The following is a 21,384-nucleotide window of genomic DNA, read 5'->3' as shown; positions in this document are numbered from 1 at the left end:
GATCATTCACCCCAGAATTAAACCACTCAACGTTTTCCATTCGTGGAATTCGAACGAAAAAATAAATTCGAATTCAATGAATTTCACTGTAAAATTTGATTGGCAATCGACGTTTCAACGGAAATCTCAATTTCTTGTCAGTCTGCAATTGATATATTCATTATTGAAACTGTCTCCGAACAGCACAATTGCAAATTAATTCATGAGAATATGGGATCCATGAACTCGAAAGTTCAGACAATCATGGAGGTTGAAGCGAAATCTGCCATGCTCCAGGCTTCATTAATGTGGAAAGTCGTTAGAAAGACCATAACGGAATTTAGTATGCATGGAAATTTGGCCGTTAAGTAATGTGAAGATGATATTAAGTAAAAAAGATAAAACAAAATGTTTAATAGTTTGAAGCTTCCTCTAATTATTTTTTATAATAAAAGTTGCCTCAAATATTATTTCAATGGAATTTTCTGTTCATATTTTACAACATAATTCCTCTTTAAAAGACATCTATTCATTCGAAAGAACAAGACCTTCGCTTTACCATTGCGTTAAATTGGTGATTTTTTTTAGAACATTTTTCAGAATCCTCTTAATCCCAGAATGGTCCTATAATGCTTTTGCTAGTGTACCATTTACATTAAAATTATGTTAAAAAATAGTTTGTTTAGTTATTCCACTCCTGCAGACTGATAACCCAGCCATGAATAAACAACAACTAACTGTCTGCTATTAAAGTTTCTCTGTTTTCCATTCATGAATTATGCATTTCCTTAACAAAAGGTGTAACCCAAACTTTAGAGCTAAATCTTAGAGACGGACTGGTAAATTGAAAGGTTAAGCAAAGACCTGAGCCATCCACATAATTCAGTTAGAAAATATGAGGGTTTTCCAGTTTCTTCGACGATCCATGGAATTTACAAGAAATTCGTTGGAAACTGAATAACATGATTTCAATCGGCAAAATTCCCAGCCATCCTCCAATATAGAAATCAATCTAAAAATATCTCGAGTTGTGCAACTTTATACGAAATATATTAAAAAGATACTTTATTACTTTCCGTTTATAAATCACGTATCATTATGTAAGTACCTTCACATCACTGTCACGGCTAAAAAACTGAAATCGGCTTGATTGGCCAGAAACCGCAAGAACTAACAGGAACCGAGAAGACTGTCTTAGCGATTTCCAAGTACTCACAATTTTCATTTTTGCTTTTACCAATTTGATCGATTACGTAAAATGGCCGAAGAGAATTTAATGATTTAAGTCAATTTTCGTGATTGATTTCCGATTGGAGAAATGCAAAAAATGCGAACGGATATTGGAGTGAAATAAGCAACAAAATCTGCTTGGTTTTTTAGTTTCTTCATATGATATATTTAATTCAATTAATAAGTTTATCGGTGAAAAAATATTTGCATTTTCTCGTACAACGATAGATAGAGTAAATTGCAGAAGAGTGAAAAAAATGATTGGCTCTGGAAATTTTACTTTGATTTCATTCAGTTAGCTTCAAGCAAGTATAAACATTCCTTCTAAAAAAATCACAAGTAGAATCATAGGTATATATGAACTCATTAACTATACAGTTTTAATTATATTTTCGTTATGAATAAATTTATATTTCTTCTTATTGCCATTCTTTATAATTTTACACAGTAAATCCAGACAAATCGTTACTTTAGCGCTTGGTTTAGCAGAAGTCTGTTTTTTTCATTATCAGAAAGAAACGAAGCTGATACATATTCATATCCAATTATCTCTGATTACTCGTTAAACACCCTCTCGTCTGGGCTGCTCAATTTTAATTAAATTGAGATAAACATGACTCTGATCGACAAAAATAGAGGTTAAGTAAATTGAGTAATTATATGAAAATTTATACATAGCTAGGGAGAATATCGGATCTGCTATCGCTAATGGATCGTCGCAATATGTTAATGTCTGAGGCAATTTTCTAGCTGTCTTAGAGTATTTTCATTTCTTCCCAAAATGACTAAAAATAGAATAATAATTTAAAGTTTACTGGCTGCTGAAAAGCGTGAAAGTATTTCATGGCGATATAGTGAGTAATTTGACCAGTAAATAAATATTAAACAATGAGTGTTGGAGCAATAAGAGAGAGCAAAAGAAAAAACAAATAAGCAAAACGCTTATCAGTTTGAAAACAACAAGTTTAAATTTCGAACCGATGAATTATAAAATCAGTTGCCCAGAATTTTAGAGCTTTCAGAGCTTCTCAACATAGTTCGACGAATCTTTCGCTTATTAATTTAGAACTTGCGAAGTTTAAGAGGAAAAACCTAGATGGTATCTGCAGATATTTTCAACTTATTAATGATATATTTAGACTGCCGCTTAGAAGCGGATTCATTCAAAATATACTGATCCTCTTGCAGAAAACTTTTAATATTCTATTAAGCTCATCAACAGTTGAAAAAATTTTTAATTTGAGCGCTCTAGTGCTTTACAGCAAGCATTTTTTATTTTGTTGTTCAGTTTTATTATAAATAAATGAAATCTTACTGTTTACTAGGCATATAATTTAATAGGGTAATTAATTACGCAATCTTTGCATGGGGCGGATCTTATGGTATGGCGGTACCTAATTAAACTAATATAAGGAGTACAGAATAAAATCATAAAAATCATTAGCAAAAACAAGTTTATAAATGAAAATCATACCATTAGTAAGGCAATTTGTATTTCATTTTCAATTTATACTTTACCACCATTAAAATCTTACATTATTCTGACAAGCACAGCAAGATATAGTATGTATAAATATACAAATACCTAAAATATATAAAACAGTAGCTGCACAAAACTGTATCAGTTAATTGTTAAAATTTAAAAAAGTTATTATTTGGCAATAAAGATTTTCAACAATTTTCCTAAAGATTTAAAAGTGTTCGGGGTAGAAGGTAGAAAGTATCGGACTAATAATAAAACAATTTAAAATTATATAATGATGTTGCAAAATCTAAATTTAATTTGTCATATATTATTATGAAATGTTTGTAAATAAACCCATTTGAGGGTACAATCAAGCACTGACTTGTTATTTACTTTTAAGTTCGTTTCTGTGTATAATTTGCTCTTTTCATGTATCATTTTCTAGGTACTAGACATTTTTTACCTCTATAGAATGCCTGTTTCAAAGGCATTGTAAAATTATTATAATAAGTAAATACATTTAATATTTTAGTAGTTTCAGCAAAATTCTATCCGTTTGGTGTATGTAACGTAGACAGTTATAAATATGATTAATGGAAACTGGGGATAAACTTCCCACAAGCGGTTTCACTTATATCCAAATATCAGCTATCAGTATTTAATGGAAGGTTGGAATAATCTGTCAACGGCAGTTAAAGAGAAAATCGTATAGTTATTTGAACGACTTTTAGGGTAATAAGTTAAGGGCTGATACCTAAAGGTTTGAGAAGTTTTTTTATTAGAAACTGAACTGATTACTTGGAACAGTGGAAATATGTCAAATTACTACCAAAAAACAAACGTGCATTAATTTTTGAACTGAAAAAACAAAAATAGTCAACATAGACAATTGAAGCGCAGTTTCCATGCATGAAAATTTACCGTTGAAATTGAAAGCGTTTTAAGCACAGATGACATTTTTTTTAAATGAAGAAGGGAAATTTAACAGTGGTTTTTTACATCACCAGATAATGAGGAAACATCTTGCATTGTATGGAAAGCATTTAAAGGTTATTAATGTTTCCTATTCTTCTTAATACGTACCAGCCATTATAAAAGTTTATACTAAAAATCAATTGGAAAAGTGTTGCTTTAAAAAATTATTGACTAAAATGAATATAAAAATGAGAGGATTTCACGTAAACAGGATGATCGTCAACTAATGTGAACAAATTTTCTCACTTTTCATGAGCAAAAACATTGCGGTTTAGGCAGGGTACAGGGTGTCAAAGTGTGAATATAATTTTCGCTTATTTTTACCAGATTCTTAACCAGCTTTACTATTACCAAAAAAAATGTGTTTGGACGTTTCAACTCCCCAAATCTCGAGGACTTTAGAGGTTCTTTTTCTTTTAATGTAAACTAAAATGTGGTCGTTTCCAATTTTTCTTCATTGGAAGGAAGCAACTACAGAAAAATGTATTTTTAAAACTGAAGCAATAAGTCAGGGTTCACACCTAGTGGAAGACAGTGCCAAAGACATAGACTTGAGTAACAGGGATTTTACTAACAGAACGAAAACTAGTGCTTTGTGTATAAATAAAAGAGATATTAAGAACTCGGACCACAACGTATAAGACCCGAGAATCGCATTTTACTCTCGAACCAACCAACACGATTCATTCGTGACTTTCTTCTCGAGCTTTCAACAGCTGCAGGATCAGGTTGTCTTAACTCTTCAGGTTCGACGTGCAGAACCTCCTCAGGCAACTAGATCACTGCTTTGCGGAAAAAGCAACAAAAGTTTGCAAAATTGAACACCGCAGGTCGTTAGTCCTGTTTGAAACAATCAACAAACGCGACCGCGGCCACCTTGTCGCGTTGCAACTGTTTTGTGAAAGTGACAGTTTTTTTTTTGTTTTTGGGGACAGATTTGAATCTGTTCGTATCGAGAATTGATCATATTGATACTGACCCGATCAGTGTGCAGTGTTGATTGCGATTGAACGCGCCGATTCGAAAGTGAACCCGTATTGGAAACGTGAGTTTTTCGAGTTTCGTGCCCGAAGTTTCGCTAATTTGGTGTAATTTTTGTGCTTAATCGGTTATTGTGGTGAACAGTCCTAATTGGCAGTCATAAAAGTAATACACACTTTTACTTTGATTATTGAAACGCATTGAAATCCAATGGGGTTTTTAGATACCGGATATTTCACTGGGCGTTTCAAAACCTCAGATGTAAAAGCTTGCTTTTATGAGTTGCTCTACATTTGTGCGTACCTGCAAACAATTTGCCGATAACTATTTATATGACGCCTGATCATTCGTAAAATATTCTAGAACACTTGGGCGTTATTGGCAATTTTTTGCCATGCCTATATACATTATGGATCTAGTCCAGTTTAGATCAGATGAATGGCCTTCGTAACTGCAACCATATCCTAGACGACAATAGACGCAAAGCCTTGATTATTTAAGTAAACCTTTCCAAAATGTGTCCACGTGTTCAATCAAACAACAATCAGTTGAGTTAATGGACTGTTCATGTTCCAAAAAGCCTATTTGTTGATACTTCGCTTTCCTTCAAGCTTTTACCGTTTTCTTCGGCAGTACCTTCCAGTGAAGATTGAATAATTACTAAAAAATAGTCAGATTTCAAGGCTAGCCACCAATAATTGCAATTAAGTAGAAAGTGCCCATTGAACGATAAATTGGCTTCTTCAAGTCTTACTTTGGCTGTTGAGTGATTAAGATTCGAAGAGCCGGATGGATGGAACGGGCGTGAATTTTTCCAGCCAGATGTTTAGGGGGGAATATTTAACCAATGCCTGAAATGATCTGTTGATGTTGCATTTCTTTCAAATTTCCTGCGGATTTTCCCAGCATTTTTGCGCTACCTTATATGTCTTGAAAGTAAACTCATCGATCGTAATTTCATTCTTTTGTCGGTTGGTTTTACTAAAGAAAAATTAATGTTAGCTTATTTATGTTTGTTTCGTATGAATGCCAATTTCAAGAAAAAAATGTTTCAAAACACTTAAATGCATGCATCTATGGCAATATCAAAGTTAAATGCTGAAGAAACACTGAGCTTTAGAGAATTAATAAATTTTCTTTGAAAAATGTTATTGATAAAAGTCACTTGACTTAATCTCATTTCAGTTAAAAATGAGGTTCAGCTTAGCACGTACCAGCAACTGCAGGTAATTTTAAGCAGCAAAGTTTAACTTCAATCTTCAAAATCAATCTAATCGGTGTTTAAGAGTCAATTGAAAATAATAGTTGAAAAACAGCTTACGATGGAAAAAACAACATTAATGTCTTTTACCCTTTTACCAACAGACCTCAGTGTAGGACTGTACTTTAAAACTATTATTTTATTAATCAAAATTGAATTAATTTTGGAGCGAGTCTCTGTTGCCGCTCGAAACCAGAGTGCGGTTTGTAAAAGCGCAGTATGCAATTAAACGATAACAATGACAAAAATAATCAAATATATATAAAACAAACAAATATATCCGCTCTTGATTAAATATGAAGAACAATTTTCGCAAGTTTCCATTATCGTCTATGAGCAGAAAATAAACGAAATTATAGGCCCTGAAGTGAACTGCAATTTCAATAGTAAGTACGAGATGCATACAAAAGATATTCTTACCAAAGGATCACTTTGAATTTCTGGAAAATAGCAAGGCATTGTCGCATAATGGGATTCGATGTAATCAGTCTCTTTTTCGATTTACCGTCCTGCGCTAAGATATTGAGGTGAATTTTATGTGTTCGAAGGGGTAACCTAATTCTGCTTATTTCCTCCACAATTCGAATGGAAGGGTTGAAACCAATTTCAGCTTATCGATTCATCATCACTAAATATTTCAAGTTAAACTTACCAGAATTTTTTTGCTCTTTTAATTGCCTCATACAGTCTGCTTTAGTCATAAAGCATTTTTTGCTTAAAGTCTCCATGAATAAACAATTGCTTTACTCGAGCATCTAGAAGTGTGCAAAGCTAAACGTTTATTAGAGCATTAAAGGCATTTAAAGCAATTCAAAGGAAATCTATTTAATTAAATTGAGATTGTTGAACATTACGCAAGTGAATAATTGCACTAAAATGAGCATGGTCTTTAAATCTTGCTTAGTAGTCGGATTGCAATCTACTAGCATGCAAATTTAGGCATTTGCTAAGAAGTTCCCCAATCGGGCTTGTGGCAATCAGTAGAAAACCTTATCGCTTCCAAACGGCAGATTTTCTTAACAAATTCGTTTAATTTCCCACTACAAATTTTTGGCCTTTTAAAAACCAAATTTGCAGATTTTTTCTTTAGACCACATTTTTAAATATGAAAATATAAATTACTAAATAACCCGAATCGATTCAGCACGACTTCAAGATTTCGTGGTTACTTTTTCCTTTTGCAGGTTTCTCCATAACGACCGCGTCAATTCGATTCGATCCATTACATTATATAAAATGCGGATTACTTTGCATAAAAACGTCCATATAATATAGGTGGGCCGATTCTTTTTGGGTGATGGTTTATTATAATTACATGATTGAGCAATTTACGTGAAAGTTTTTTAATGCCGTAGATTCAAGTAAGCACAAAAAACTCTTTCGGAAGTATACGAGCTCTTATGGGAAATCTGGCTGATAAATCGGTTTTGCCACAAATAAGTGATTACATAGATTTGAAATATAAAAGACTTTCTCAAAAAGAAAACAGCAAATTTTGCGTATTATCCGCTTCCTGGCCGTTGAATTATTATACTATTCTGCTCTGGTTCTATTATTTTATATTAATAAGTAATAATGCGGCGTAAAATATCAATTAACAGTTAATATCACGTTTACATAATATCGCAGCTAGAAAACGTTTTAGAATAAAAGGTTTTATGTTAAATTCCAGGTTGTTGCGTAACAACGGCATAAACTATTACCGGTTTTTGCGCGACCTAAATGGCCACAAAAAACTTCCTTTAGTAGTAATTAAAAATGCAATACCTATGCACTTTACGATAGACATTAAGCTATTTTTGTTGCGGTTTTATGGATTTTTTACATAAAAATTTAAATATTTTTCTTTTATTTCATAGCCAATCGAAAATCCGTTTTACACAATTAAAAATTCTTCAAGATAGGTAAAAAGTTTCAATGTAATAAAACGAGAGTTCTTATGCAAAGATATTAGTTGATTTAGGATAGAGTGAGAGTATCGAGTATGGAACATATTAAATAAAGTATACACAGATGCTAAAAAATACATAAGAAATAGGCTTTTAATTCCCAATCTGTTCGGAATTATTTAAATATGATTTTGCCAAACAAATTGATTGGCAGAAGATGGATTGATTGACCTGCCAGATCTCCCGATTTAGCTCAGCTCGACTTTTTTGTGCGGCTACCCAAAACATAAAATTAACGTAAACCGACCGAAAATATTGAATATATGAAGCTTAGAATAGCGTAACAAATCAGACTAATTCTTTCTCACGAGTTAGGAGGAATTGTTTCAAATGGCGGTATTAAAAACCGAGCAATTTTTTATTGCATAGGTTTAGATTTTAGTTCCGTACTTTCTTTACTTTCACACTGTATACAAAAAAAATAATTGCGATTATACTCAAACAAACACCCGAAATCACAAATTTATATAGATTTTTGTTAATTGTAGTAGATATAAATAAGCCATTAAAAACCTTATAAAAGTGATTTTCAACATAAAAGAAAAAACCAACAATGTTTAATATTGTTCTATGTACAGGAATTACATATTCAAATTTAATTTTCTAGCTGCCATTAGCATAAAATCGATGTAGAATGCGTGAACAAGAAGCATTGTGGAAGGTTACGAGTCACATTCTTTGTATGAAGAAAGTTGTACGTTATATTCGAGTTAGACTGAAGGTCAAGCAAGGTGTAAGAATTTAATAATTATTGGCTTTTGAATCCCCGCTTAAATAAAAAAAAAAATTCATGTGATTTGTGGAGGAAAATAATTAAACCAGTAATTCACGTATTTATTAATTTGATACTATTTCCAGGCTATAAAAAGGTAATAATGTTCGTATGTATTTTTTTTTAAGGCAAAAGGCTAATTTTCCCTACCGAAAACATTAAACTTTCTCGGATATTTTCCAATTCCAGTATTAAAAAAAGACAGCTTCACATCTTTTCATTCGAAGATCGATAACAACTGATTTTTTTTTTCATATTGTGGTTTTCTTCAGTTCACTGATTGAGCATTAAACAATGATTAGATTGAACACCAATTTTTTTTCGGTGCTTTTAGCTTTCAGTCGCGCTTCCATTTTCATTTACTCGATCCTGAAAAAAGGCATTTATTAGCTGGAATAAAAACAATTAGTTGCGATATGACGATTCTATCAATTTCCCATATTTTAAGGAAATTGAGTGTAATCATTTTATATAAAATATGAATTTTGGCTTTAAAAAAATGAAAGCAAAGTGGGAGAACAATTTGGATTCTCAAATCTCAGCTTTCTTCTCAGGTTCTAACGGATTATTTTAAATCAGTAAAAAATGTGAATGGAAAGTGTATTTGATTTTGCTAATTGTCCTTAAAACTTTATCTGCAAACACTTAATTTCCTACTATGGCTTCAAGGAATTTCTCAACTTCTATATTATTCATTGGATTGGCTTAACAAAATGAGATCAACTACAGTTTTGTTAATGAATTAGAAATAATCTGAAAGTTCCTTGTTCCATTTCAGATTTTCATGTAAGGATAAGTAATAATGAAACAATAAATAGCTAGTGATGAATAAGGTCGAAGTTCAATTAGTATTGAAGAATGCGATTTCTTGCGAAACTATTGAATCGAATGCCGAAATGTGCTCAAATTATTATCTCCCACCATATTCTTCTCTAAAATTTACTTCTAAACTTTTAGTCCCAATTTTGCAACTTTAAAATCCCCATTCCACTCGCCATTCTAGTCAGTTAATCAGAAATTATTAACTATTTATTTAAAATTTCCTGAAAACGTTTTATGGCAAATTCTTAATATGAAAGCACAAATAAAAATATGCACACTGCAAAAAGAAAGTGAATAAAAAACGCAAACATACATCATTACCATTCCACCATTCATCTATCTAACGGTAAATCGTTCGAATAAGAAATCGAATAATCAACTTACTGTTTTAATAAGTTATGTGGATATAATGACAATAAAAACTGATAAAGAGAAATTGTAGTACAAGTTCAAGACATCTGGTAGATGTGAAACAGTGTAACATCAACTTCTTTCAGGTCATTAATTATATAAACTGCTTTAATAATGAAGTGGACTGAGACCGATGGTATTTAATGGTTTTCCAGCATGTAGGAGGCAAATTTTGGCTCTAACTGCTCCAAATAATATATTAAATTTAAATCATCAACAGCCGATATGCAACGAAAAATAGTTAAATTTTAAATAAATAAATAGTTAAACTCCCTTCTAGGCCAGTGTATATCTAACCCAAGCGAATAGCAGACAAATAATTTAGAAATTTCATTTTTGCCAGCAACTGACCCCAATCAAACACATTTCATGTAACCTTGTGTTACTGACATTGAATAATGCCCAAGATACCAGCAGGCCTGGTGAAAATGTTATAACAAGAACTTTAAACGCAAATTTGTTATTAACTATAAGTTGCCATGTGGACAATTCACGGTATTTTACTCGCGAGTGTTTGGACTTTGACCACTATTTTGGTCGATGGTATTCAAGTTCCTAATAAATGGAAACAGGAAGTAGCGGGAAATGGTTTCCAATCAAATGGACAAAACTATGCTTATCCCCCGACCAAGCAACAGCTCAAATATAACACAGGTGAGCAAAAACCCACCGAAAAATTGTTCCTCTGCATTTCCAACGTTTTTTCGAATTTTCAGGAATTTTCTCACCTGACAATATACAGTATTCGCCCTTTGCCCCATTAGCTATTGGAAAGCTGTACATAGGGAAAAATTCCAGTCCGTCCAACTCTATTGATATCAAAAATGTAAAGCCCGGTTTGAGTGCTTTGCCTCAATATTCAAACAGTCAAGAGGCCCTATCGGCTGGCAATACTCAACAAAACTCTTTACCTCCGCTCCGAAATCCGCGCTACCCAATTGGACAAAACTCTGAGGATTTACTCCATAAATCAGACTTTCTATCACCGAACCGCTTGAAATATTTGGAAAGTCTGAATGGAGATGATTTCGCCAAAAATCAGAATCTTCCCAATAACGTTTTGAAAATCAAGCCCGCAATTATTGACCCAATTAGCCAGCTGAAACAAAGTGGAAAGCCTCTGAGCCAATTTGCTCAGGTTTTTGATCCAGAACGATTCAAAAACCCTACACAGTCAATTTCCCCAAGGTAATTCAACGCACTATTCCTAATAAAAGCCTTTCAACTACACAGTATATCATTACAGCCTTTATAGTTTGTATGTGCCAAATGCTCAGCTGCAACCATCCTTAAAACATGCGTTGGATCAGCATGTGCCTCAGCAACATAAATTCATAGTTTCAGCTTCTGAGGCTGATTCCAATCAAACGCCCCTGGATCTTGAACCAGAATCCCAACCTAAAGCCAAAGAATCCACTTCGAAAGAACCAGTTTTCTTTGTCACTGAAGGCTATCGAAATGTTCTGGTCCAGGGCCCGAACAATAAGAAAGCGTATCTTGAGCCACAAATTCAGAAAAAGGGCAGCAAAAAAATATTCAAAGAAGACAAGCCAGATTATGACGGCGAAGACGATGTAGAAGAAGATGACGAAGACGAAGATGACGAAGTAGAACCCGTTCCTGCGCAAAGAAAAGTTACTAAGGGCTACTCAGTTAAAGATGACAAAGAAGACGAAGATGATTCTGAAGGATTTAGCCGAAATTCCCTGAAACCTGATTGGGAGAAACCGACTGGCTATTTTGATAGGTAGTTATCATGAGGTTTAATTCGATAACCATTTGCCTAACATGCTTTGGCTATCTTTTAGGCCGCTCAAGTATTTTGATGAAGACAAAAAGTCTAGATTTGCCCCCCAGCTGAAGACCAATTACAGAGATGACACCTTGCACGAACCGGAAAACGATGCAGATTTTGACAGGGACGACGACGACGATGATGACAGAATAACTGAGGACGAGGAAGAAGAAAATGATGATGAGGATGATGAAAAAAATGTAGAGGAAAACACCAAAGAATCGGGAGTTAAGGCAAAAGTATCCAGTCCGAGTAAGAATGCAAACAAATTTCCATTACAAAAATTCGAACCACTGAATAGTTTTAGATGAGCCTGAGTTAAAAGTCAGCAAAGATTCGAAACAGGAAAACAATAAATCGGAAGCAAGCGAAGCACCCAGTGAGGAAGAAGAAAACGACGAGAAACCCGTTGATGAAGAAACTGAAGGCGAGGAAGCAAATGAAGAAGTTGAACAAGTGGATGATAAGGAGCTGAAGCTTGTGGACAATGAACATGCTGAACCAAAGCCAATTCCTACAAAACCAATCTATCCTGGTCAAGGCTTATGGGCCAAACCAGGCTTGAAGCATACACCCCATATTACCCAACATCGGTCAGAATTGCATGAACGCTTAATATATTTTTAGCATTTTCACACATTCTTTGCTTAGGTTCCTGAAACCTATGGAGGATGAGATAAAACCTGATGGATATGATGTTTTCGAAGATCTAGAAAGATTCTTCCAAAAGCAAAAAGTTAACTATGGAAATGCCGCGAATCAAAATGTCCCTGTGACTGCCGTTTTCAGTAAGACTCTAAATTCGAAAAAATCCTGTAAAATGCAACTTTGATTCCTTCAAGGGCAACCACAACCACAAGTAGCGCCAGTCATAAAAGCCCCAAATTTACCCAACTCTTTGGTTGTCTACGACCCATTCAATGACGGCAGCCGGAAAATATCCAAAAAAATCCTTCAGCCATTTAACCAGCTTCAGGCTGCGCCAGCTTATCGCACTCAGCGATTTGAAGCAAATAGACACGCCCCTGTAGAGCGGGAATTTGAAGAAACCACTACAGAATTTGTACCTTCAAGGCTGTATGCTCAAGTAAGGAAAAGTGAAGACGTAGCGCATGAGCCTCGCAATCCTGCTAAACATGGGAGGCTTAAGGAGGTTATTAAGGATTCAAAGGTCCAAACGGTTTATTCTGAAGAAGGGTTAGTGGGTTGGGAAGTTGAAGAAAAACCAGTTGACATTTGAAAATTTGCAGATACGAAGACGCTGCTTACGATCATGCTGGACATGAAAAGAAAGCAGAAGAAGACAAGGCGTATTCCCAGTTCCAAAGAGCTAAGCAAGGGAAAGGTAATTTAAACGAAAAGCGAGCTGATTCTGATGCTGGAGGCTCCAGATTAGATCCAGTTGTATCAGGTACATTTCTAATCAGGGATTCTTTTATATTCTATAATGTATATCATGCCCTTCCAGAACCACCAAAGGAACTTCTTTCAGATTCTCTAACTTCAGAAAGTGAGTACCTTTCACCCGAGGAAATCAACGAACAAAACAGAACCAATCTAGACCTGACAAAACACAACTCAACAATTAAGAACGAAAATGTTAACAATTTTATTTCAACTAAAGAAACCCGAACCACGCAGGTGAAGGATAAGGATAACGGAGATATACAGCTCGAAATAGAAAGCGAGGTAAAAGTGATCATGCAGCCAAACAACAGCACCAAAGCTCATAAATTTGTGAAAATTTATCCGAAAGTTCTGAAAGAACTTTCAGTAGATTCATATAGAGGTGAGGATGATGACGATGATGATGATAGCTCAGATCACCATGATGAAGATGACGACGATGATGACCAGGATGAAAATGGAGGTTTCAAAAATTATTTATATGACAGCGAAAGTGGTAATTCAGCAGAAGATGATGGTGACAAGTACTTTTTGTTTGCAAAAAACAATAACACGTTAAATAGCAGTGAGAGTCTATTGAATTCAGACGAACTGAGAAACCCAATAAACAATTCGCAAAGCAATTCAAGTGAGATATTGAGCAAAATATTTCCCAGCACCACAGAATCCAGTACAGTCTCAGACATTGAAGCTATGACCAAAGAAACTATCCTTAACAACACAAATACAAGGACTAATTCATCCAAAGATGGTCAAATTCTTTTGGAAGAGACGCAGGGAATTAATCTAAAAAGGGAAAAAAGATCAAGCGACAGTTACGAAGATGTGGAAATTGATACCGACTTTATAGACAAAATTAATCACACCTTTGCACCAGCTGTTACAGAAGGTCTGGACTTAGTTAAATACCCCTACTACCGCAAGGCCGGTAAGCATTCAAACATATTTTTTTAGTGTGTTACAAAACAGCAATTTTAGGGGTAAATAAAGACTCCCCACTAAGATATGCGGAAACCACCAAAAACATTCCGATCAAGAAAGCTGGCGAGCTTTCATTCTATAACATGGCTGATCAGTTTCCATGCCCAGATCTTCCTCAAGACATTGACCCAGTTCCTGAGCGCATTCAAAACGCCAGAACCAATGAAGATATTGAAGAATCGGAAGATGAGGATGAGGATGATGATGAAAGCGTTGTGGATAGGAGGCAGCCCAAAAAGGTTCGGATTGAGCTGGGGGACAAAATTGATTGCCTTAAGCTAAGGTAGGACTTGAAAGGAAAATTGAGGCTTATTGAGCAAAATGTTGGCATTTTTTTGCAGATACTTTGGAGAGAATCCGTTGGATAATCCACTGTTTAAAGAAACAGCAATCAGTCCAGTGAAATCAATATTCAAGGAACTTGAACGCAAACCCAGGCAAAAGAAAAGCCAGAAACCAGCAGACAACAGCTTCAATCCCAGCGAGATTTATGAGCAAATCAACGAAATATTTAGCTTCGACAATAAAAATGACGACGATTTCGGCACTGGGTTGAATGATAAATTATTCAGCTTGATAAACACGCCTACTATTGAGCCTCGCGCTCAACCTCACAGGCAACCTGCCACATCCGAGAGTGCAAAGTCTGAAAGTGCTAGTTCCAAGTCACAGCAGCCAGCAGAAGAAGAAGAAGGATCGGAAACCATCACCACTCCCAACTCCTTGATGGATAATAGCCTAATCACAACTCCTAAATACACCATTCAGTTGACGCCTAATAACATCTATGACCAGATTAAGCTTCTGGACCATTTGCCAGGGGAGGAAGAATTTGCTACTGGTAAGGTTCAAGACGCTAATGCGGCTACTGCTAGGGACAGAATGGATGAACCTGACGAGAGCATCAGCCCGAACATTGAAATAGTGCAAACAGTTGAAAGGACGCAAAATAATGAGGGATCTAAACCCCAACAGAGGGATCCGAGAGTTTTGCCGTCAAGTGATGCTACTGCTACTGTTCCCAGTGTCAACTCAGAGCGGGAAACTTCAGACGTTTTGGAACCAGAGGCTTGGAGAAGGCAAAGAGTGGGTATTAGGCGACCGCCTTTATTGCAAATATTCGATGTAACTAAATTTCTGACCACCACACCTTTTTCTGTTATAAACACTGCACCTTCCACAGTCCTGCCTAAGCACAAGGTAAACTTTGCGAGCGATTTTATTTGTTTTATTGCGATCGTTGTTTTAAGGTGATGAGCGAAGTGTTCTATAAGGAGGAGATCAAGCCCAGTGAGCAACTGACTGTGTTCGCAGATATTTTAAATAACATAAAAAATTCCACGAACAATGAGAAAGTTTCGATGCAGTCCAGTTCGAATTTCGCCGAACCCGGTGCGGTCACAATTAGTTCCCTTGAAGAACCCACGAGAGATCTAGAAAGGACCAAACTGAGGGTTAAAAAGTTCCAAACTGATAGCTCCAATGGACAGGTTGTTGTCCAAAATTCCAAATAATTGCATGCAAGTTTAAACGTTGATATTTTAGAACGATTTCGGGGATAAGCGGCCGGATTACAAGTCCCCTTCACGGAGGCCACACCGCCACCAAGTACCCAACAACATTCAGTCATCCTCAAATCATCAGCCCAATATTGCCAAGCGACCAGTTGTTCATAGACCGAATCAAAATAATATTGAATTTGACCTTAGCAACTTTTCTGGCCAGAGTGACGATCCCCTGGTCCAATCCACTCTTCGGCCGGAAGTACGGCCGAGTATAAGAAAAGTGTTAAAGAGGCGCCGAAAACCTACAACTAGCACTACTTCTGTTCCAACCACTACGACAACTGCAGCTCCTAAAGTGGATATTTTTAAGCAGAAGTTAGCTGCGAATCACAAACCGTACGTTATTGATTATATTGAAGACGTTGAGCAGGTTATCGGTCTAGTGCCACCTCAGAGCTCAAGATATCGAACGATAATATTTGACGACCCTGAAGTGGGCGGTTCCAATAAAGTAGCTGATCAGGTAATGTGATTTTAGAACCCTATTGATCAACCTAAGAAAAAATGTTATAAAACAGATTTACGACTCTGAGGGCGTCGTTCCAAGCGCAGCAAGAGACTCAGCAACTGCAAAGCAACCAGCCCCAGTTACAGAAGTGGCTGAAGAAGTCGCCACCCCACGCCAATTAAATAAATACTATTTTGTGGGTCTCAAACCGCCCGCCAACCAACGAGCGATGTCCTATTCCGAATTCACCAATAATAATCTCCTGGTCAATGACAACCTGTTGCGTAGGCGTGTAGCACATGTAGGATACCTTAGAGACAAAAGAAACGCCGCTCGGCCCTCATATGCTGATCTTTCCAGAAATAGAGGTATTTTCAACATCCCGTCTGATCTAAGAAAATTTACCCCGGCAACATTTTTCTATAGGAAGACAGAGCGAAGCTGCGGAAAAAGATACATTGGAAGACGACGCCGATGACTACGTGCCTCATAGGCCGACGAATTACCACTATGATGAGAAAACCGGCAAAATAGTTTACCACAGTAAGCCGGAGCAAGCTAAATCTGAAGAAGATGATGAAGAATATGAGGAACTTGAAGTTAAAGTAATTGGAACTGCTGGTGGTGTTCACCAGATATTAATTGCGCCTTTGCAGGACGTCCCAGGGATTTATTTGGAGAGAGCTGAAGGAGCCACACACCCAACCAAAGAAAAAGTTACCACCAAACCCTTACTGGCGACAGCAACGCCTCCACCCGAAGGAAAAGGGTTACTTGACTTTGTAGTGCAACTCAAAAACGATAAAAAATATACCTACATACCTGATCCAACTACAGCGAAACCAGGTGAACTATCACGTTGGGACACATCCTAGAGTGTTTGAAAAATTTGTCTTAGGAGACGAATCAGTAGCAGCCGCCTCTGTCACTGTGGACCCTAAAACTACCGATCCTCCGGAGTTTTTAAGCATTTTATCCAAAGTGAAGAACGATAAGACTTACAAGTTCGTAGAAGACCCAAAAGAAAGCCAAAGCAAACAGAAGGCTGTGTCCACTACTGCCTCGCCTGAAAGTAATGAAGATGATGAAGAAGAAGAGGAAAGTGAGGAAGAATCAGCAGGTATATTTTTTATGTACTTTTTAGCGCTCGTTAATAATTGACGTCCTCTAAATCCATCGATGGTTTCCTCAAATACCTTCGCAGGGCCAGACTATCCAAACCGACCCAGCCAGTAACTCTGGGTATATTTTCAGGCAAACCTCGCCCGACTCGACAAATAACTAACTTGAAAATTTTTAACATCGGGGACTTTTTACCGAAAATTCAGACCCCCGTAAGTTCCCCAATACCGACAAACGTCTTTAAGAAACAAGTAGTAGAACGAATTTTTCCCCGACTACAATACATGACTCCATATGATATTGCAAGGGAATACTATAAGCAGACTGAACTGTATAAATTGGTTAAAAGTGAGTAAAATGCTTAATGATCACCCCTACAAGCATCACCACTATGTTTGAGATGCTTGGGCACGCAATTGCTGCAACAATTAAACACATCAAAATGGTCGAAAAACGCGTTTTATCAATAAATTTCATTTTTATAAAAAGTTTTTTTGTGATTGCATCGAGTTTAAGGACAAAACTGAAGTGTTAAGAGAAACCTTCCAGCAATTAAAGCACATGTGATCAGTGACGGTTAGTCCCTGGTCTGTGGAAAGGAGTGGATCCGCAAACATTTTCTTTGTAATATTTCGGCTGCATTCCTGCTATTTATTGAGGAGACGCATTATTGAATGAAGTGTACAGCTGCGAGCTCATTTATTCTGCACACTCAAATTTGATTTAGATATTTTTGTCATTGTTCTTCCCATTTAATTGGAAATAGAGGAAACTCCACCTTCAGCAGTTGCCGTAAGGCAACTGAGGTTGAAACAGACGGACCTCATTCTCAAAGTAGCATAAGGAAACGATATGAAGTCCTACACCTTGCACTAGCCGCATTACTTGAACTTGTAAAAAATCCTCGTTTTCAAGTTGAAACTCACACAATTACCACATTACCGAAACAATATTTTCCAGAACTAGCCAAAGAGTCCCCAAAACGACAAAGTCTAGCCGATCTTCAAATTTTTGATATTGGGGATTATTTGCCCACGATCAGGCCCATCGACTACTCGAAGTACAAAACAATAGAAAGACCACGCACCAGACCCCAACCAGAAGAAGAAGGCCAATCGGAAGTCACAGTGGTAACCCGACGCCCTTCTAGTGGACCTGGAGGCGAGCCTGCACCTGCCGATCGAAGAAGACTCACCATAGAAGAAAAAGAGAGTGTTGATACCCCGGTGGTGAGTGAGGAAAAAGTCGGGCATGATAAGAAACATTCGGTTTCTAGCCAGAATCGACCCAGTCTTACAACAACGCAGAGAATATGTACGCAGCAAACAAATGAACCTGCATCAAATTGTTCATTCAAACTGTTTCAGTACAACTGAGGCGAGGCACTAGGCCAACCTCAAAAGCAACTAAAAATGAGGAACGTGCAGTAACAAGAAGAACTTTCAACCGTTATCGTCCTGCCGCCTCCTCCAACTCAAAGAGTACAAGACGAACAACCACTAGAGCAGACTTTGATGATGCAACAGAAGGAGTGAGTGCATCAATCATCACCCCATCCCTAAAACCCCACACTCATTCTTCCTCAATTTTCCAGATAAGCAAATCTTATCCCGAATACTCAGGCACTGAAAGAGATTCGTCAAGTAGCGATAAAGCTAGAAGAGTGTATAGACGAAGACCAGTGCGCATAAAATCTACTACTCAAAAGCAAGAAGTTGATGATGAAGACGATGAATCAGACCATGGAAGAGTGAGGCGAAATGCCGATTCAATCAAAGAGCCGCCAGCTGCGGAGCATTTAGGTATCTAGTTGAAAATGCATGGAGAAGCACTTGCAAAGATGGAAGCACATGTACATAGTGTAAAATATTAAATTGTTTCTAAAGTTGCGTGGTTTTTTTCCCAATAGGCATTGCACTTTGTCAACTGTACAGAGTCTAACATACTTTCATATTAAAAATAGCTACAGAGAAAAAATAGTTTTAGTGTTTTTTCCAGCTCTACTCCAAACAGCAATGGAGTTAATGGTACATTCAGCTGCAAGGTAGCTTAATATGGCTGTAAATATATACAAACGCTTTTACGCAACTTGTAGCTACACTTGCACCAAAGGTTTTAAGGATTTTTCATCTTATGGCACGTAGATTTGGGAACTTTTCAAAAAACAGTCACTTTGAATCTGCCTTTATGGGAATTTCAGAAGACCCCAGCTTTGACGCAACATACCAAACCATTAAAAAGGAAATTATCAATGGCGATGACACAGATAGTCTCGACTATGAATTCGGAGACAAAGCAGGCAGTGAAAGCAAAAGGGAAATTGTAACAGTCCAACCTGACAACGTAGAAGTAATCGACAAGGACTACGATAAAGATCGCAAACACGGAGGAAACTACCGCAGAGAAAGTGAAGAGGACACAGACGAAGTCTCAGAACCTGTCGATACTGCTGATGTTAAACACGATCCGGAAGCTGAAACCCCCAAAACAGATTTAAAGGATGCTGAAACAGTGAGGGATAGTAAAAAGCTGGACGTTGAAGTAGTAGATATAAACTATGATAAAGCAAAGAAGCACGGAGGCAACTACAAGGAGAGCAAAGATACCTCGAAAAATGCATCACAACTTGCAGATGAAGACGAGGAAGTTCAAAGCATAACTGATAACTATGAAAAAACCAAATTGCGAGCAGGTGGGTTCAGAAGCAGAAGTTCGCAAAATATTAACCAGAAAGACGAAACAGAACAAAAAGACACCACAACTGACAGTGTGCAGATAATAAATGAAAATTACGACAAAACAAAGAAGCATGGTGGCAACTATAAAAGCCAAAGTAACAATGAAGAAGAAGGAGAAACTGTTATTGCTGCAGACGAGACTCGTGCAGATGCTAAAATTGTTGAGGAGAAGATTCCTGTAAAGCCCGCTGACGGTAAGGTTTATTAGTAATTATTCAACTGTTATAAAATGTATCTAATATTAAATTTGAATTCGTTTGTTCAAAATAATTGATATTTTCAGCTGTAATAGACATAAAAAATTTGGATCCCGCTGCAACTAATCCGAATCCTGATAGCTACAGCAAGCCGGATGAAGAAGATTCTCCCATAGATGAGTATCAGCAAGCAGATAAGGAAATTGCGGACGAAGCTGAAGAAGGTTCAGATTTTTCAGATCCCATTGAAGAAACCGACTTCACCGATGATCCCTTTGAAGAAAACATCCACAGTCGCCGCTACTTAAAACCTGAAACCACCACTGCGGCTCCTCTGAAAATTGTTTCAAGACTGTCGGATGTGATTCCCAAGCCGGATCATTTCTACTCGGATCCTCAGCTGCCGACACAAATTAATAAACTGGGATCGGAGAAAGTGAACGTTAAACTAGCATCTGAGGAGTTGGATCAGCTGGCTGTTGAAGGCGACGTGGTCGAAGAAATCCACAGGCCGCAAAGAAGAGGTGTGGAAATTGGAGGAAGTTATTTCGACAATGACCACAATGGTGATCGAAAAGATGATGGCAAATTTGAGGAAGAAACACTAGGGTCTTCAACTGAAAAACCGCTCTTTGAAAAGGACCCTAGTAAGAGATTGTACTTCTACCTTTCAGATTGAGGACTAGAACCTAGTTTTGTAAATATGTGATATAAAATAAAGATGTTTATTGTTATTCACAGATTTGGTGTTTCATTTCAATGACTCGATTCCAGAGTTAAATGCTATTAAGTTGATGAGAATAATTTTCGTTTTTTATACCTGTGGTTTTCGTCTGTTTTCCAAATATTGCAGAGGAGGATTGCCATTAGCGGATGTTTGAGGGAAGACTACCAAAGTAAACTACGTAATAATTCAACAGGAATTACCGTCGTTGACATTGTTTGGCAAGCAAATCCAAGTCTAAGGGGTTTTCAAACTTTCCGGACGTTGTTTAACCGGCTATCTATCCCTGGAGTGTTATTCTGGGCAGAAATCCCTCATAATAAGCTCGGGATGAAGCGAATTTCGTGCATATATTAATAGGCCAAAATGAATATGTTCTATAATCTTCCAAGCTTCGATAGCAGAAAAAAAAACAACGGATGTATTGATAGATGAGGAATAAGAAGAAAAATACTAATACTGAATGAACAAATTGATTTTGGGAACAAGCTTTTAATTAATTTGGATACATTAAATAGAAATAAAAAATATAATTACTTGGAATTATGGACGTGTACCTGAT

At 36.7% G+C, this 21,384-nt stretch overlaps 2 protein-coding genes across 5 annotated transcripts in view; both read left to right on the top strand.

Annotated features, from left to right (window-relative positions):
• LOC125503432 overlaps positions 1–21,384 on the top strand; it is a 34,142-nt gene that overhangs the window by 7,353 nt on the left and 5,405 nt on the right. The window lies entirely within an intron of this gene.
• On the top strand, positions 4,454–20,840 carry LOC109544488. Of its 4 annotated transcripts, none has more exons than XM_048663786.1 (24): positions 4,454–4,795; positions 10,189–10,499; positions 10,562–11,033; positions 11,092–11,592; positions 11,654–11,892; positions 11,942–12,233; positions 12,292–12,428; positions 12,483–12,837; positions 12,891–13,051; positions 13,109–13,975; positions 14,026–14,311; positions 14,370–15,114; positions 15,279–15,518; positions 15,574–16,056; positions 16,112–16,409; positions 16,468–16,646; positions 16,698–16,887; positions 16,940–17,161; positions 17,296–17,511; positions 18,124–18,477; positions 18,531–18,694; positions 18,758–18,965; positions 19,364–20,095; positions 20,185–20,840. In XM_048663786.1, the coding sequence occupies exons 2-24, from the start codon at positions 10,325–10,327 to the stop codon at positions 20,775–20,777; spliced, it is 8,109 nt and encodes a 2,702-aa protein (XP_048519743.1). In that variant the 5' UTR covers positions 4,454–4,795; positions 10,189–10,324; the 3' UTR covers positions 20,778–20,840. The 4 variants fall into 4 exon arrangements, with proteins under 4 accessions (XP_048519743.1, XP_048519741.1, XP_048519742.1 ...); XM_048663784.1 differs by having other exon boundaries at positions 14,370–15,228; XM_048663785.1 differs by having other exon boundaries at positions 10,126–10,499; positions 14,370–15,228.

This window comes from Dendroctonus ponderosae, unplaced genomic scaffold, assembly GCF_020466585.1.
Source record: "Dendroctonus ponderosae isolate FM_Combo_2020 unplaced genomic scaffold, Dpon_F_20191213v2 Dpon_F_20191213_2, whole genome shotgun sequence".
In the NCBI taxonomy this organism is placed as follows: Eukaryota; Metazoa; Arthropoda; class Insecta; order Coleoptera; family Curculionidae; genus Dendroctonus; species Dendroctonus ponderosae.
Note: the sequence above shows the minus strand (reverse complement) of the source record. Positions and strands in the feature narration are given on the sequence as shown.